General features: G+C 28.8%; 2 protein-coding genes across 4 annotated transcripts in view; one reads left to right on the plus strand and one right to left on the minus strand.

Moving 5' to 3' along the window:
* The window catches only part of LOC123274982 (tensin-4-like), a 213,405-nt gene that overhangs the window by 41,935 nt on the left and 150,704 nt on the right, over nt 1-20,766 (plus strand). Inside the window, exon 1 of one of the 3 annotated variants that reach the window (XM_044742821.1) lies at nt 4,215-4,557. The exons of 1 other annotated variant lie outside the window; for it this stretch is intronic. In XM_044742821.1, coding sequence (XP_044598756.1) covers nt 4,522-4,557 — 36 coding nt within the window. In that variant the 5' untranslated portion in view covers nt 4,215-4,521. Of the gene's footprint in view, nt 1-4,214; nt 4,558-11,637; nt 11,695-20,766 lie in introns of those variants that run through there. One more of the 3 variants, XM_044742820.1, reaches the window with a different exon arrangement.
* Nucleotides 1-20,766, minus strand: part of LOC123274981 (cadherin-23) — a 49,293-nt gene that overhangs the window by 17,465 nt on the left and 11,062 nt on the right. The window lies entirely within an intron of this gene.

Raw genomic sequence — 20,766 nt, forward strand, 5'->3', positions numbered from 1 at the left:
ACATTTTTGATATATTTTTCATATATACATATATAAATATATAAAATATATGAAAAATTGATGTGGGTACTCAAATGAAAGGTCTTGATGAGTGTAATGTCGGGGTAAGCTTATGTCTTTGAAAATAATAATTAAGAAATTATAGTGTATTTTGTCAACTTATGATATTTTTAAAGATATAAAATGATCATGATGTTACACTCATTAAGACCTTTCATTTGAGTACCCACATGAATTTTTTATATATTTTTGATATATATATATATATGTATATATATATATATATATATATATATATATATATATATATATATAATCTATATAATATATAGATAGATAGATAATAATTTTATTGGATTCTGGAGCCTAGGCTCCCTCAGAACCATCATCAAATATACATTTATAATTAGTGTATGATGTACAGAGTTTTAGATACATAAAAATAAAATCAAAATAAATATAGTAATTAACAGTAATAACATGTTAATCATGCTTATAAATAATACTTGTGTTATACAAAGCTCAACAACCTTCAATAGCAGTAATAAACGTTCAATATAGCAGATCAATAATTTTGGAAATAATAATCATAGCACAGTCTACGGAATATTTCGAAACTTTCGGCTTTTGTAATTTCAGCTGGCAGCGCATTCCAGATACGTATACCACTAACAAAAAACGAGTTATCATACACACAACAATTAGATCTAGGTAGCCGCAGATAATCTTCCCTTACATCGCCTCTACGCAACGCAACCAGCAAAAATTCTAAGTGACATTTAAATAGCTGCCGATAATTTAAATATATTTCTATTTAATATATATATATAATTTATATAAACATACAAAATATATGAAAAATTGATATGGGTACTGAAATAAAAGGTCTCGATGAGTCTAACATCAGAATGAGCTTATATCTTTAAAAATATCAATAATTAAGAAATTATATATTGTATTTTTTCAACTTATGATATTTTTAAAGATATAAGCTGATCATGGTGTTACATTCATTGAGACCCTTCATTTGAGTACCCACATGAATTTTTTATGTATTTTTCATATATACATATGTATAATTTATATAAATATACAAAATATATGAAAAATTGATGTGGGTACTCAAATGAAAGGTCTTGATAAGTGTAACATCATGATGAGCTTATATCTTTAAAAATGTTAATAGTTCACAAGATACCGGGTCATTTCTTAATTATGTATCTAGAGACTATCATGGACACAAAATTTTTCTCATTCTCTTAATAATACAGATTATTCTCATAGAAAAATAATTCTGAAAGCATTTATTTAAAAAAAATTTTTTTTAAGTGTACTAAAAATTCTTTAATCATAATAAAAAAAAAATCAACCTTTTAATATATTTCTTCTTAATAAATTTTTCAAAATTATTAAACAATAAATTGGAATATTAAATTCCTTAATTCTAAATAAAAAAAAATTGAGTGTTAATGGCTACATTAGAGTACTTATTATTACCTTTACTAATAAATCACAATAATTAATCAAATAAATTAAGCCCTTTTCTTAAAATTAAAAAAAAATACCCATTAAAATAATTACCAAACAATTAAAAATTAATGTAAGTAATTAAAACTCCTAAAACTTTAAAAGGCAAACTTTTAAATTACCTCAATAAATCAGACAAGAGAAAATTTCTCTTATCGAGGCAACAGCTCTATAGAACCAACAGAACCGACAACCGGTAAATTTCCGTCGGTTGTTTGTATCAAATGTTAGCTCGAGGTTTCCAATAAAAAGCACGAGAATCCACCTGACTGATCGACAAATGTAAATTCAACAAAATAACTTGGTAAAGTCCTTTGACGAGCCACTGGCTATTTAGTATTCTAATTGAAGCTTGAACCACCCAAAAAGGTAATTTAAAATTCAAATCAGTGTGTTATTTAATTGAGACTTATTTAGTTTTTATTAACCAAGTAAAAAAGACGTTTAGGTTTATTGATAATAAAATTTTTGATTGGCTGATAAAAAGGGCCATTACGTTAGTCTTGAGATAATAACAATAATAAAATAAGGAAGCTTAAATTTAAGAGTATCTGTATCGGTAGAGATTGTAAATTTTAATAAAAAAGGAGCGTAGCCCATTTAAGGTGAGCCATAGTCAGTGATCCAGGGATCACCAATTCCATCATGCCCAGAAGCCGTGGATCCTTTCATCAAACAAATGATATTCCTTTCCTCCCCTTGCAATAATCCTCTACGAAAAAGGCCAGAGCCGAATAAAAATAACAAAAAAAAAGGGAAGAAGAAATCCGCTTGAATTTGCCCGGAGGATCGCATTGGCCCGGGCATTAACGCGTATCTTGGTTTCCCTTCCTCTTGCTTTTTTACTCCGTTTTCTCGATTCGTCTTTCTCAAAGTCTTTTAGGAGTTTTGACCGTATCCATAACCGGTTCCCAGCTGCACCAGCTAACTCCAGAGCAAGAGAGCAGAGGACTAACCGAGTGGATATAATACGAGTGGAGTTAAGTATTCTCCCAACTGCGTCACACATTGTTGCTGGGCGTGCTATTACATATATACACACCGCATAAACATCTTTACAGCTTGGCGTAGCACACCCACACATGGGCCCTCAGTTTTGCAGACGGGCCTTTCGTTGCTATCCTTCTTCTTCTCTGTTTTTCTCCTTCCCGAGATATCGACAAACACAATCGCGACTCGCTACCAGGAACAGCGTGGTAACACCACACACGAGTAGAGGGGGCACCACTACGCCTGTGGAGATGCAGAAAGGAACGACAACGTGCCCCGGGGCCACACAACGCCTGTACTGGCCCCCAGAGTCAGGCCACGGCCCGTCGTGCGGCACGTACGTCCTGGCCAACCAGATCCTCTCTGAGGGACCGAGAATAACGAGAATAAGCAGGATAAGAACCTCCGAGCAACTGCTAAAGGAGGGAGAAGCCCGGACATATACGGGGCACAAGGCCCAGACTTAACTTTCCTCCTCAGACCGAGCTGCTACTCCCGAATTAAGTCTACCTACTGCCGTTATCCGTGTCATTAGTGATCCGACCTATCGGCCCCAGACTTGCTGGGCCAGGGTAATGGGCCCCGCCGACCGACTCCTCCGACAGTTCGTGATTGCTCTTGGATATCTAACTATCATTCCGAGGTTTTTTTCCGACGCCCACGTGGTTATTTTTGAGGAGTTTTGTGAGACCTGACGCAAGTTCGAAAAGTGTTTTGATTTTCTTTGGTGATTGTGAAAGTGATTTTGGGTTAATTTTTCATTTTGAAAATTTTATCGCGTTTTTAATGGTAAAATAAAATATAAATATAATTTTTTATTTAATCTTTAGACAGCAGATCGAATTTGTCGTTTTATTTTAAAAATATTGACGTAAAAATTTTTTTTCTTGATAAAAATCCAGAAAATTGTCCAATTTCTGTTAATTCAAGCAATCAATTTATTAAAAAGATTTAATTTAAATTAATTTATAGACAAAAGATTTAATTTTTTCTGACTTGATATAAAGTGTTAGAAAAATAGAAATTTAATTTTTTATTCAATTTTAAGTCAGTAGATCAAATTTTTGGTTTTATTTTAAAAATATTGACGTGAAAAAAATTCTTAAAATTTTTTTTTCTTGATAAAAATTCAGAAAATTGTGTAATTTTCTGTTAATTCAAGCAATAAATTTATTAAAAAGATTGAAATTTTTCTGACTTGATATAAAGTGTTAGAAAAATAAAAATCTAATTTTTCATTTAATCTTAAAACAGCAGATCAAATTTTTGGTTTTAATTTAAAAATATTGACGTAAAAAAATACTTTAAAATTTCAGTGAATTTTTTTTTTTTTTGATAAAAATCCGGAAAATTGACCAAATTCAAGCAATAAATTTATTAAAAAGATTTAATTTGAATTAATTTATTTATCAAATATTTAATTTTTTCTGACTTGATATAAAGTGTTAAAAAAATAAAAATTTAATTTTTTATTTAATCTTAAATCAGCAGATCAAATTTTCGATTTTATTTTAAAAATATTGACATAAAAAAATACTAAAAAATTATTTTTTGATAAAAATCCTGAAAATTGTTCACTGTCTGTTAATTCAAGTAATAAATTTATTAAAAAGAATTAATTCAAATTAATTTACACAAAAAATTTAATTTTTTCTGACTTGATATGAAGTGTTAGAAAAATAAAATAAAATAACACGCTTGTTACCATTAGAGACGTGATATAGTTTGAAGAAAGATACGACAAGTTATTTATGTGCTGGAAACATTTACGAGTGCGGTTAATGGAAGATTTGAGGCTTTTTAGGGTTTTTATCGTGACCACATAAAATAGTTGGATAATTTAAAATATCTATTTTGCTGAGTACTCGCAACAATATATAAAAATAAAACAACGAGAATGGTATTTTAAAATGGGTGGTATAATTCTAAACGAATTCGGAGTACAGAATGAATACGGATTGAATTGAATGTGAAGAAAACGAATATAAGTGATGTCTACCTATTATGGCAGAACCGTTGTCGAAGAGACATAAGGCTAAGGTAATAACGATCAAGGGTTTTTTATTTACATCAAATCACATCACGTCCATTTTTTTATTCCTCTTTATCTCGCTCTTTTATTTCTTGGAGAGATCGTAATCACACAAGTCAATGACTTTATGATTTAGCGGTCGGCCAGTGACAATATTAGGAACTAAAATTCTATCTTGTTGAATTGTGTTTAATTTAAAATACGATAAATAATATTGTTTGCGAATAACGTTTCTTATTTTTTTTTTTCTAAAAATAAAACTATTTAGGCGCGTTGGCAGTATTTGGAATAGCGAAGGTTGTTGTTAAGTGTGAAATTTACGCAAATCAAGTTTGTCGAGACGGAGGACGAGTATAAGTAGAAAATAAGAGAGAAAAAATATATATATAATTTGTTAAATTTAAAAATATTCCGACACTTTTATTGCAGTTTATGATATTTGTTTTGCCGGACAGTATTTTACGGGTAAATATTATTCACATTAAATCTGATGGTGATATTATCGATATATTTATATTTTGGTTTGCCAATAGAATGTTGTAAATTGACCGGTTCAGTGGAAAATGACCGTGAAAGTGTTATATTTCTCACGAGAATCGTCTCTCGACAGCTCAGATTTCAGTTTATTTTTTTCTGAGGTTTGCAAATTCCCCTGTAGTGGAATTTTATTCGATTGTAATAAGAATATTTTAATAAAATCAGCTATAATAATATTATAATATAAATTACAATACACGCCGATAGTTGATTGAAACTTTTACAGTGAGACCTTGGGTAATAAAAAATAATGATCAGAGATAAATGTAATAAGAATTGTAACTAGCAACCTTGCAATCACTATGTGACTGCCGTGACTTGTGAACTATAAATGAATAAAATTTTGCTTTATTAAATAATGACTTTTGTTAAATTGCACTGTGCTTTCTTAAATATTGACGTTTTTGAAAATATAAGCTCATCCCGATATTACACTCATCAAGAGCTTTTATTTGACTACCCACATGCATTTTCATATATTTCTCATATATACATATATATATAAATATATAAAATATATAAAAAATTGATGTGGGTACTCAAATGAAAGGTCTCGATGAGTGTAATGTCGGGATGAGCTTATATCTTTGAAAATGTCAATACTTCACAAGATACAAGGTCGTCTCTTAATTATGTTAAATTGCACTGTACACAGAAAAAAAAATTTACTTGAATCAAGTAAATAATTTTTAAGAATTTCATCTTCTTAATTTAAGTAGAAAAATTCTTAAACAAAGAAAGTTTTATTGGTAATTAAGTAAATTTTATTTAATTAAAGAATTTTTCGTTTTGATTGAAGACAATTAAACTCTTCAAAGTTATTTTCTTGGTTCAAGAATTTTTCTCTTGAATCAAATTAATTTTTTTTCAGTGTACTTTCTTAAATATTGACATTTTTAAAGATATAAGCTCATCCCGGTGTTACACTCATCAAGAGCTTTCATTTGATTACCCACATGCATTTTCATATATTTTTCATATATACATATATATATAAATATATAAAATATATGAAAAATTGATGTGGGTACTTAAATGAAAGGTCTTGATGCGTGTAACATCGGGATAAGCTTATATCTTTAAAAATGTCAATACTTCACAAGATACAAGGTCGTTTCTTAATTATGTTAAATTAAGAAAATGCTCTGTACTTTCTTAAATATTGACGTTTTTAAAGATATAAGCTCATCCCGATGTTACACTCATCAAGAGCTTTCATTTGAGTACCCACATGCATTTTATATATTTTTCATATATACATATATATAAATATATAAAATATATGAAAAATTGATGTGGGTACTCAAATGAAAGGTCTTGATGAGTGTAACACCGGGATGAGCTTATATCTTTAAAAATATAAATAGTTCACGAGATACAAGATACGAAATTCTCTTAGTAATATAGATGATTGAAATTGTTAAGAGTCGTACTTTCAATTTCTTACTCGTTTTCAGGGCATTAATGTACAGTATGCTCGTATGCATGTTTATACACTCGAGTTCTCACTTTCTTGCTGGCTATTGGTTGTGTTAACGTGTCACGCGATATATAAACGATGAGCTGAGATGAGACACGCCGCGACCGGTTATATCTTACGCGAAAGTATCGCATCGAGCACGTGCGGAAATTTCGGGCTTTCGTGACTTTAAATCTTTTATGTATATTTTACAGTCTGTACCGTATACTTTCCTTATATTAGCAACTCGGGAATTCTGATTGAGAGAGTACAACTAATTATGCACCTGTCGGTAAATAAAAAAAAACTCGTCCTCGTCTGTCAACGCTCAATCTTTTTTTTCCCCGTAACATCGCTAATTTTTATTCAATTTCGCGGTTTTTTTTCTCGACAACAACGGCTTCATTTTAGTCCTCAGTTATTTTAAATTTGCTAAACTTTAAATTTTTTTCAAACAATAATATTATTTTTACATGTGTTTAATATATGTAAAATAATTATGAACCTTTTAAAGACTTCAAATTATTCGGATAAATGTCGTGACCCAAAATGCTAAAAAAAAATCAAATTAAAAATGAAGAAATAAAATAATTTTATTTAATAAAAACTTACGAAGAATACAGACGACAACTTAACATTTTAATTTACTGTTTCATGGTAACTACTTAAACAGTCATTAATTTTTTTAGTCAAAAAAAAAATTATACGACTGTATTTAAGTTAAAATTAACGGAGTAGAGTTAAATAAGTACGTAAAACATTTCAATTTGCAACGGTCTTTTCTTTAACGATTAACTTGGCGGTTGGTAATAATCCTTCTTATATTCACGACTAAAGTAATTCCAAGATATCTCGGTGATGTCATTTAAAATTTAAACTGTCGAATTTCTTGATGATTAATTTTCTTCCAGTGCATTAATACCTCTGACATTATCAGCCGACATACTAATACCAGTATCTTTACTCTGCAATTCGAGTTATAACACAACATAATATTAAAAAAAAAACAAGGTGGATTGCTTCTCAATAATGCTTAAACACTTAAATGTATTTGCATATGCAAATGGTATTTTCAAAGCTTGCTTGTTCATTTTTTCCGATTTTTTCCGTATTTCACTTGTGTTTTTTTGTTTTCATCAATCCTCTCTCGTATACTCCAGTGCCTTCCGCTTCCACTTTATTTTTTACCGAGGAGTCGAGCTAATGGATGTCGATCATTACCACGAGAACAGCACAAGCCTGCATGTTAAGACCTGCCAGTTTAGTATCGTGATTGTGGCCAAAATAATCAGAAAATCCCACTTTGGTCTTCCATTAACAGCGATTAAATCTCCCTTTTCATTAATGCTCCGTGCTCGTTCTGAATAACTTAAATCAGCTGTAATCTCTATATATAATACCTCAAAACTCCAATGAACTCAACATCTCTTGTGTATTGTGTTACTTCATTCATTATTGAAATTCTAACTCCTACAACATCAGTAATTACTATAAATTAATGATTAACTCAAAGTACTTTACTTTTCTTCATCATTGCTGGTTTTAATATTATTGTTATTTTTATTTAATAATCTTTTATATAAAAAAAATTTTAATGGCTAAGAATTTTTATTTGAACTTCTTATTGGCTGTTCAATTCATTTTTATTAAAATAAACTAGCAATCTCGTGAACTATAAATAAATGAAATTTTGCTTTATTAAATAATGACTTTTGTTAAATTGCACTGTACTTTCTTAAATATTGACGTTTTTAAAGATATACGCTCATCCTGATGTTATACTCATCAAGAGCTTTCATTTGAGTACCCACATGCATTTTTGATATATTTTTGAAATATACATATATATATGTAATATATTAAAGATATAAGCTCATCTTGATGTTATATTCATCAAAAGCTTTCATTTGAGTACCTACATGCATTTTTGATATATTTTTCATATATACATATATATAATATATATAAATATATAAAATATATGAAAAATTGATGTGGGTACTCAAATGAAAGGTCTTGATGAGAGTAACATCGGGATGAGCTTATATCTTTAAAAATTTCAATAGTTTACAAGATACAAGGTCTTTTTTAATTAAAGACGATTTTTTATATCAATTATTTTTCATTTAAAAAAAAAATTTTTATGCCAACAAAAATTAAAGTAATTCAAGAAATAAAATTTTAAGGAACTTTTTTATTAAATTTTTTAGTTCATTTTTTTAAATTAATTAATTGAAAAAAAATAGATTAAATTCTATCATTATTATTATTATCAACAAAGTTCAACAGAGAATTTATATCCATAGATATTAAAAATGAAATAAACCTGCGCACGTAACATTAAATAAATTAATCAAATGAAGCGAAGCATTTACTAGACGTAATACTTTGCCCTGTGGTTGAAACCGTTACATTGAAGCCAGTACAAATATCGTCATCATAATAATGATTGTAATTTGTCGGACAACAATTTTGATTACATGAGCATTAAAGCGGACCATGTAAACATACTTCCTGCATGAACATTTACTTACAGGCTATTAATACTTAATTAAATGATTCTGAATTTCAAGAATTTTCCTTAATTAAAATAAGTTATTTATTTATTAAAAACACTATTAATAACAATATTTAAAATATTTGTAGCAATAAAATATTGGTGACCTTGGTGTCTAGACACAGGAGTATAATATTATATTAAGAATAAAAATGAAATGTTTACTACAAATGACGGGATGAATGCAGGCTCACAGCAACCATTGAAAATCCTTGATGTACCTTGGCTTGTTACGTACGGTTTATACCCACGAGTCTGTCGATACTTGACGACAGCCATTATGAATATGCCGGGTAACTTGATATGAAAACCAATGTCGTCGGATACTCCGATTTTGCCCTGATTGTACCTTCTAGCCATAATAATATTCCGACAAAAATCTCCGCTTAATAACTAAACAACTATTTATTATAAAATTATCAAAAATAATTGAAGAAAAATTAATTAAACGAAATTAAATACTTTAACTATTTATTTAATCTTTTTTAATAAAATTAAATGTAACTAGCACCTTTGAAGTAAAATTGAGCTTTAATAAATAATGACTTTTGTTACATTGCACTATACTTTCTCAACTATTGACATTTTTTAAGATATAAGCTCATCCTGATGTTATACTCATCAAGAGCTTTCATTTGAGTACCCACATGCATTCTTGATATCTTTTTCATATATACAAATATGTAATATATATAAATATATAAAATATATGAAAAATTGATGTGGGTACTCAAATGAAAGGTCTTGATGAGTGTAACTTCAGGATGAGCTTATATCTTGAAAAATATCATTAGTTGACAAGATAGCAAAGTCAGTTCTTAATTATTGACTTTTTTTAAAATATAAGCTCATCTCGATGTTATACTCATTAAGAGCTTTCATTTGAGTACCCACATGCATTTTTGATATATTTTTCATATATACATATATATATAATATATATAAATATATAAAAAATTGATGTGGGTACTCAAATGAAAGGTCTTGATGAGTGTAACATCGGGATGAGCTTATTTCTTTAAAAATGTCAATAGTTCACGAGATACAAGGTCATTTCTTAGTTATGTATCTAAAAATAGAGAATTTTTCAGTGCAGCCTAAGTACTTATCATAATATGCAATGATATTAAATTTAACCATAAAAACCTATTTTATCATATAAATACACTGGACCAAAATGCTTATTCTCTTAATAATATAAATTATAAATTTTTAAGTGACTTACATATTTTTTATTACAATTATTTACTATCATAATTTTTAAAAATAATTTTTCTTACATTTGTGTAATTTTTAATTTTTGATTTTGATAAAAAAAAATATCGAATTATTATTTAAAAATATTAAAAAAAAAAAAAAAAGTAAGAGTAACCTATACAACCCCACTTTTGAGTAATTCTGTCATTTTTTATCTTATTCACCCAGAACAGTCGTAAGTTATTCAGTTGAATGCACAAGTGTAGAGACGAGTTTTCAAGGAGTATCATCATATACGGATGAACAAGTGACTGATCTTACTAAGCTCCAACGATAAAGCTTAATCTTTTTTTCCATATCCATTAATATTAATAATTCTGCATAAGAATTTTTTACAAAAGATAAGAACCATAATTACAATTGAGATTAAAATTTATAAAATATTTACGTATAATAAAAATAAATAAACCCGTCTTTTAGTCTCTCAATGACAGTGCGGTTGACGTGACAGTCTGTGGTCTGAATCGTAAAAATAAAAGTAATAATTAAAATGATAATTTATCAAGCATTCATCGGTGTGACACTTAAGACTTATATTAAATAATTATTCGGAGGAATCGCTGGTGTTGTAACTTTAAAAGTGAAAGGTGGTGAAAACCTGTTGCCTGGATTGTCGATAGCAGTACAGAGCTAACTTTTCGATCGGTTAAGAATCCAACATCACACGGTGCATCTCACATCTCAGAGTGCGTACACTGCGGATCGACTTAATCGTACTAGTGAGTTGCCGAGACATCGATCGCCCTGTCCCCCTCGGCAAGATAAGAATAGAAACGATATAAAATTTTAAAGTTGGAGGGAGATGAGAAAGGGAGAAGGAGACTCAAAACGAGTGGTTAAACTTGCAGTCGCTGCACTTAGTCAACAAGAGTCACAGACCTCGGATTTGTTACTCTCATTTATATTTTTTATATTAAAAAAAGTAAAAAAAAAAAAACCACTAATTTTGTGTAAATACGCGAGCTTTAATCGGAGTGTAATATCGGAATTAATTTGTTGGATTGCTGATAGATTATTTTGTTTGTCTAGTGTCTCCTCGCTCGGTAAATATTATCCCGATGCTAATGATATTGTAATTATGATAGAAATAATAATAATAATGAAAGTTGTCAGTGCAAATAAATTGTTTACTGTGTAACACTAAATTATAGTTCTAAATTATGAATTAAATGATTAAATTGATTTGGACTTTATTAACAAGTGTAAGCAGCAGATGTGAAAATATTTGTTTCATTTTGTTAAGAAAAACAAAAATTGACGATGTGATTGAAAGTGTAATTTAAAATATACACCATGCCCGAAGAGAGCTCATTTAAAATTTATCATGGCATTCAGGTATTTATTTATTAGCAAAAAAATATACCTTTTTAATATTGTGATTATTGTTGTTGTTATTATTGTTGTTGTTAGCGGGTAAAAATTTTTTACAAGTCAATTACGGCAAATGCCAAAGCTCATTGTTACCTCACGAAGTTGAGTTATGGGAGTGATATAATAGAATTTTACTCAATGTACCGTGAAGGACGGCCGCATTAGCGCAACAGTATATTTTAATCTTGTCAATATGTACCTTCCAATGTGAATGAAATCTCATATGTATGAATAAGTCCCACTTTATTAGTTTTAACACTTGTTTTTTTGCTAACAAGTTAGATTTTATATCAATACTAGAAGAACCTGTCAATAAATAAGCATTTCTATGTTTCGAAATATAAGAAAAAATTTTTTTTTTTTTAACTAACCGGAATTCAATAAATTACTATTTCTTTTTCTATCGCTGGATGAATATTTAAACATTGATTAAAAATTCGGGGTTTATTTTTAATATATAAAGTATGACTAAAGAAGTTTTTTGACATTCGATGTTTCAATTAGCAAGAATGAAATTATTTTTAAAAAAATTGTCATTTGATCAAAAAAATTGTCAGTCAAAAATTTTATATTTATTTTTAAATTAATCAAATATTTAAATATGGATATTTCTTTTAATTTTTTTAATAATATGGTTGATTTAGTGTCATTGCAGAGGTCTTGAATATGTACCTTTTCAAGGTTTCATATCATTATAAGTATTTAGGCTACATTCGAAAATGCTCTATTTCTAGATACATAATTAAAAAATGACCTTGTATCTTGTGATCCATTGACATTTTTATAGATATAAGTTCATCCCGATTTTATACTCATCAAGACCTTTCATTTGAGTACCCACATCAATTTTTCATATATTTATATATATCATATATATGTATATATGAAAAATATATCAAAATGCATGTGGGTACTCAAATGAAAGCTCTTGATGAGCATAACATTAGGATGAGCTTATATCTTTAAAAATGTCAATATTTAAGAAAGTACAGAGCATTTTCTTAATTTAACATAATTAAGAAACAACCTTGTATTTTGTGATCCATTGACATTTTTATAGATATAAACTTATCCCGATGTTATACTCATCAAGACATTTCATTTGAGTACCCACATCAATTTTTCATATATTTATATATATTATATATAAGTATATATGAAAAATATATAAAAAATGCATGTGGGTACTCAAATGAAAGCTCTTAATGAGTATAACGTCAGGATGAGTTTATATCTTGAAAATATATATTATATATATGTATATATGAAAAATATATAAAAAATGCATGTGAGTACTCAAATGAAAGCTCTTCAAGATTGTAACACCGGGATGAGCTTATATTTTTAAAACCCTCAATATTTAAGAAAGTACAGTGCAATTTTACAAAAGTCATTATTTAATAAAGCAAAGTTCTATTTATTTATAGCTTACAAATCACAGCAGTCACATAGTGACTGCAAGGTTGCTAGAATTAAATTATAATAATTATATTTTAATTAAAATAAAAAAAAATAAATTAAGAATCACCAAATTTATATATTAGTAAAATTTAGTACAGTTATAGAAAATCTTGATAAAGGCAAATCTTAGCGACTCCTAAGACACGAGTTCGAGCCAAAGTACCGTCGATATATGCACACTCACGGCGTGTGATAAGTGTTATTTGCAGAAACTCTTGAATGAGGTCAGATTGGCTACACGAAAATTCGCTCTGGGGATGTTAAGTAGTTGCATTCTCTTAAATGAGTTATCGCTCGATGATAAATTACGTTTCGCGAGGTGAGTTATGAGAAACGCGATCTCTTAATTTTTAAAAAAATTTCAATATTAAAAAGAATTTCTCTTTAAAATATTCAAACATTTATTTCATAAAACTTAAGTTATCCTTACAATATTAAACATTTTTTAAAATAATATTCCTGATGAAAAATTCCAGGAGCTCCAATCTATAGCTTATTATTCCTGTAAAAAGTATTCAATAAAAAAATTCTCGGCATGAATAAGGGCCGAGCCTTATTAATAATTAATCATTACTAATTTTTCCATCAGTCAACATGAAAAAAAAATGATAAATTGCTTTTTTTTACCTTAATTTAATATTTTAATTTTTTTTATTTTTTTAGCTTAGAAATATAAATAAAAATATGTCGTCATATACGTGGTGTTAAACCCGGAGATGATTGAGAAATATAACCCTTGATTAAATCAGTTCAGGAGCGCCCTCGATCCTTTATAACCATTAATGTACGTCCTAGAGTAGCCTCTGTAACTGCCCGGATGCAAATTACTCGTAAGATCATTAGGCTCGAGCAAGACAGAGCAGCAAGTGTGCAGCGTAGGCGAAGGGAAAAAACTTGTTATTTATTTTTATTACTGATAAGAATTTGCTCCGAGCATTAATATCAATCACATTTTTATAATTATCAATAATAGTCTACTCTTAATCGGACGACGGTCAGTATTAATATTAAAGTAATGTCAGGCTTTATCAGCCGACTGATTATCATCGGAAAATTAATTTAAAAATTAGACTTTTAAATTAAACCTGCCGGCTTAATCGTAATCATAATCGCTAATTGCAAGGTTTAAAAATAGCCGGGTAATTTGCAGTAATAGTTACGATTTAAGTCGTTAGTTTTAATGTCGGATCTCGGAATTACTTTATTATTTGAGGATGAAAATAAAAATAATAATGTATGTACATATTTGACAATAAATAAATAAATAAATAAAATTAAAAGTTATCTAAGTATCAGAGGCCGGCAATCCAATCTGGTTGTTTCTGTCGCAATATTATAATTATATCTGCTAATTTTTAAGACTCCCATCATAAAAACAGATTACCATCTGCTAAATTGTATGGATCCTGTTGATTTATCATCATTGTACTCTTAAACTTACTACTATAAAAATTATATTCATTTCAAGGTCGCCTCTCCCTGCTCTGTTATATTACTGTACTCGCCTTGGTTAAATAATAAATTATTTTTTCGTGTCATAAATTACGGGTAACATAAATTATTTTTATGTTTATAAAGTTTATATTGTAATGATTTTCATACATATAATTATTTTTAATTTTAATAATTTTTTATTGGCAACAAAATTATTTGATGTTGGTTAAAAATTTACTGTACTTATTTAAAATTATGAATTATGAAATTATGAAAGGACCTTCCGGGAATCTTTTGTCAGTTTTTTTAGTTCTCTTGTGGAAGAGGTTCGCGAAATAATTATGTACTGTTTGAATTGGGTATTAAGGAAAGATGAATAATCAATGAGGTGCTAAAAATAAATTTAGAATGACGTTAAAAGACGCTGAATGGTATTTTAATTCGAAGCTAAAACTTGTAAAAGGTAATAAATGTCTTGAATGCTCGTGTCTTTTTGCGATATCGAAAAATATTTTCTTGACTGTTCGATAATTGCTTTCGCAAGTTATATTTTTCAAAGTGAATATTAAATCGTTTTTTATTTTAATGCTATTATATATTTCATAAACAAACGAGTGTGTAAGGTTTTTTAAGGAAGTTTAATATCCTCGTAAATAACTAAAAAAAAATAATAATAACTCGTAAAAAAATTTTCTTACATAGTCATATTTATCCTGATATTGCAATATATGCCCTGATATTACCATATCAGTCTATGTGTGGGAGCAAAAAAATTATTCAATATAATTCTTTAATTTTTTCATAAAAATTTATCTTAATTAATAAGTTTTTTTTTAATTAAAATCGTTTTAGTAGATAATTAAATTAATAACCAATGATAGGTTAGTATTTAAAAGAATCAAAAAATTATTTTTACTTAGAAATTAAAATTTTTAAAAATTAACACTCTGGTAGTGAGAAAGTTTGGCGACCATGCGCCACCTTGCGAAAATTTTCAGTACTACCTTCAATCAAATTTATGTATGGCTATGCTAGGCCGTATTAAAAAACTTTTTCAAGAAAACCAGCAACTTAGCAGTCACTATGTGACTGCCGTGACTTGTGAACTATAAATAAATAAAATTTTGCTTTATTAAATAATTACTTTTGTTAAATTGCACTGTACTTTTTTAACTATTGACTTTTTTAAAGATATAAGCTCTTCCTGATGTTACACTCATTGAGAGCTTTCATTTGAGTACCCACATGTATTTTTGATATATTTTTCATATATACATATATATATACTAGCTGTTACCCGCCCGCTTCGCTGGGCGCTTTATAGAATTGCATTTTTAGATCTAGACTTGAAATTTAATTAGAGTGTTGTTTTGATTTGCACAGATTCCAAATGAGTATTGAAAGTTTAGTTAAAGTCATTGCAAGTCTCATAAGTAAAGTTGAAATATGTCTAGCTTCAATTGCGAAGAATTTTTTGTTATTTAAAATTTTCTCAGTGACATCAATATTTTATAGAAAATAAATTTAACATGTTTTTGACGAATTCTATTTAAATAAGTAGCCAAATTTATTTTTCACATACCCAGTGTTTGGAAAATGCATTCATTTTAATCAGATACATTCCCGCGATCCCGCAATAAAAACAATTTATAAGTTATGTAATCAGCAAAAATAACATGTATATAAAATTCTTAATCCGTTGACCGAATTACTACATTTAATGTTAAGTTTTGGAAACCTAGCAATTACTTTTTCTCCCCTCCGGGCAGAAAGCGTCAACTTTCGGCCCGCTACGCTAAACGAAAGTGCCGCTTCCTGCCTTCGTCGAGCAAAAAAATAGTTTTCTGCCCTCCAGGCGGAAAGTGGCAACTTTCGGCCCGCTGCGCTAAATGAAATTGCCGCTTTCCGCCTCTGTCGGACAGAAAAATAGTATACAAACCTATGGCAGGAAAATAATAAATATCTCAGATCACATATATGTCGACCTCGGCTTCGCCTCGGGCAACATATATGTGTTCTGAGACATTTCTCATTTTCTTGCCACAGGTGTGTAATATACTATTTCCCGCTGCTAAAGAGACGTTTGCTGTAAGGAAATTTTTAGTAAATGTTATTAAATCTCAATAGATATGATTGGAGTTTCATGTTTCAAAAAGTTCTAGTTTATAAACAACAACATTTTCAGTAGATTTCATAGATTTCTAACTATTTTATTTCATGAAACTAATTAATTTTCAGATAATTATCATAACCAAACATACGATCAGCATATAAACATAAATTTTCGACACTTAGTTCACCAAAAATAATTAGCTTCTTTTTCTTAAACTTTTTATAAATGACGTTAAATCAATCAAATATCAAGGTTATGTAATAAAAACAAAAGAAAATCGTATTAAAAACAAATGAATAAAAAATGAGAGTCTTTTGTTTTTCTTAGCGGGAAAAAATGTATGTAAAAGTAAATCATAAAAAAAATGAGAAATGGTTGATAAAATCCAAAAAATAAGTAGCCCATAACCATCTCCGGAAAATTCTGCGTCGAATGGTAGCAGTCCCATCCCGATAGCTTCAGTAGTTTTGACGTCAACTTTAGTCAAAGAAACCCTATTTCGCTCATATATATTACACCCACGCATCCGCCCACGCATATGCCCACGCGTCCGCGCACGCGTTGGTAGATGGAACTAAATTCTCAAAAAAAAAAAAACGTAATACCCTTCATGCCTAAATGAAATAATTAGTGAAATTTTCCACCAACGCATCCGCCCATGCATCTGCCCACGCATCCACCCACGCATCCGCCCACGCGATGGTAGATGGAACTAAATTCTCAAAAAAAAAAAAAAAACGTAATACCCTTTATGCCGATAAAAAAAAAAATGAATTAAAGAAAAATGCTCGTCTTTTGTTTTTATGGGCGGGAAAAATGTTTATCTAAGTTAAATAGAAATAAAATGGTGAAGGATTGATGGAATTCGAAAAATAAGTAGCCTATAACCATCTACAATTCATTCCGCGTCGAATGGTCCTAGTCCCATGTCAATATGTTCAGTAGTTTTTGCGTGATTGACGGTCTACGAAACCCACTTTCCCTATATATATATAGATATATAATATATGTAAATATATAAATATATGAAAAATTGATGTGGGTACTTAAATGAAAGGTCTTGATGAGTGTAATATCGGGATGAGCTTATATTTTTAAAAATGTCAATTGTTGACAAGATACACGGTCATTTCTTAATTATGTTAAATTGCACTGTACTTTTTTAATTATTAACGTTTTTAAAGATATAAGCTCATCCTGATGTTACACTCATCGAGACCTTTCATTTGAGTGCCCACATTAAATTTTTATATATTTATATATATTACATACATGTATATATAAAAAATATATCAAAATGCATGTGGGTACTCAAATGAAAGCTCTTGATGAGTATAACATCAGGATGAGCTTATATCTTTAAAAATGTCAATAGTTCACGAGATACAATGTCATTTCTTATTTATGTATTTAGAGATAGAGCATTTTCGTATGCAGCCTAAATACTTATCATCATAAATTGACTATTGGTTAGAATGATATGAAAACTTGAAAAGGTTTTATATAAATACACTGGCCACAAAATCTTGCTTATTTTCTTAATAATATAAAGAATAATAATAATAAAATTATCAGAGATAAAATCAATGATTAAGTACTTAAAGATTTGACGAATGATTTTTCATAAATACTCTGATAGATATTTTTCACAGTAGATGAATCACGATTGAACAGTGAACCAGTAAGGGTATAGTTTATGCGCTCATTGTTCGACGAAAGGCTCGCCTGAATTATTGCTCGTTGTCCAAGAAAACATAATTGCGTTAGCGTTATTTACTACATTCTCGAAATGACCCCTCGCGACCGTTATTTATCGCGCGTACGTTCAGATACACAAGAGGGAGGGTACCAGCGTTATTTTTATCGGGCATCGGCCATATAATCGGTCGGCATGAGGCCAACAACTACCATACCGGAAAACAGACCAAATATATAATAAAATAACAACAAATCTTCCAAGAAATCGTCACCGCTTCAAATAAAACATATTTTACTTTTTAAGAGAAAATTTTATCGGGGCAAATATTGGCAAGACTTAAAGGAAAAGCCTCAGTGAGTAGACGGACGGAGTATAGTAGTACAGAAGCAAGAAAGGGAAATGAAATTCCTGTCGTAGGCCCACGACTTCTTTATATATTACACTCAAACTCGAGACTCAGGACGTACCTTTTCTACTGTAACATCTTCTTCTCCGAGAATGAAAGCCAGAGGGCTTTTTACTTCTTTCTGACATATACACGTACTGAGTCTGAACAAAGATAACTAATTCGATAAGAATAAATATCTTTAATTGAATATATTATTTCCTTTTTACACTGAATAAATAAATAAATATCTCTTGGTACTACATTTAGCATTTCAATTATTTATTTTTATGTTTTGTTCAATTAAAAGTAACAAATGCGAGTTAATTGTACTTGCCAGTCACAGATTCTCGCTGTTTTTGAATTTTACAAACAAACTCATTTATTTATTTTACACAAAACGTGTTCTGGATTATCAATATACCTTTTAATTGAAATTCTCTGCCTGCAAAATAAATACAGAAATTTCTCTTTGTTAAAAATTTGTATTTATAAAATTAAAATCCGTCCAATTAGTTGCGAATTTATTTCTTCAAATAATAAAACCATTAAAATTTTTCAAACGAAGAAAAAAAATTTTTCTGAGGATAAAAACATTGAAAAAATTTTTTAACTTTGTATAAAATGTTTTAATAAGATCATATATAATTTTTTTAACAGTAGTGTTAAAAATTTCCGATAGGTGGCGCATTGTCGCTTTAATCTCTCCCTATTAGAGATTTAATTTTTATAATATAGGTATTATTTTTTTGATTTTTCTAAAAATTAGCGTATTGTTAAAAAAATATAATAAATTAACAGTAGTGTTAAAATTTCCGATAGGTGGCGCATTGTCGCTTTAATCTCTCCCTATTAGAGATTTAATTTTTATAATATAGGTATTATTTTTTTGATTTTTCTAAAAATTAGCGTATTGTTAAAAAAATATAATAAATTAACAGTAGTGTTAAAAATTTCCGATAGGTGGCGTATTGTCGCTATATTCTTTCCCTATTAGAGATTTAATTTTTATAATATACATGATATTTTTTTTAATTTTCTGAAAATTAGCGTATTGTTAAAAAAATATAATAAATTAACAGTAGTATTAAAAATTTCCGATAGGTGGCGCATTCTCACTTTATTCTTTCCCTATTAGAGATTTAATTTTTATAATATACATGTTATTTTTTTTAATTTTCTGAAAATTAACGTATTGTTAAAAAAATATAATAAATTATTTTCTGTGCTTATATTTAGCCTTATATAGTCATATATTGTTAAATTAGGTTACATAAAAATATTAGTTATGTCGTAGAATAATTTTACGTGAAAAAAGTTTGTAAATAAATAAATAAAATGATAATTAATAGATGTAATCAGCAACGAGTTCAGTTGAGGGAAGTTAAAGTGTCTTGTGTAATAATTAAAATTCAAAAGTGAAGTAAAGGACGTCAGGTAAACCGTCTTGAACAAGTCTTACCGAAGGTCAAAGGTTACAACGTGCAGGAAGATATCTTGTTGAGGTTTATAATAATTAAAGACACTGATATTGAGATTGAGTTAATGTGAGTGTAACACCGTTGCATTTACGGTTGATTACTTTGAATTTATAATTTAAATGATATTTTAAAAGTTTAAAATTTTATTTCCCGTAGCTCTAACTGTTATAACTGTTAAATAATTAACCAAACAACGAAATGTGAATAAATCTCTTAGCGAATCGGAACTTTTATCCGCGACTGAACATGATTGGATTCTGTTGAAAATGATAAGGGTCACTCGACAATTAATTTCTCCCTTGTACGTTTGATCACCAATTTATTAAATTACGTTCGTATTTAATCTCGTGACATCAACTCAATATTGCTCGAGTGCATCCAGCTAAATGCTATTCGATGATTTTTTTATTAAATAAATTCAATTTATAAAAAATATTAAATCTACATATTTATTTTCGATAAC

This window comes from Cotesia glomerata, linkage group LG1, assembly GCF_020080835.1.
Source record: "Cotesia glomerata isolate CgM1 linkage group LG1, MPM_Cglom_v2.3, whole genome shotgun sequence".
Lineage (NCBI taxonomy): Eukaryota > Metazoa > Arthropoda > Insecta > Hymenoptera > Braconidae > Cotesia > Cotesia glomerata.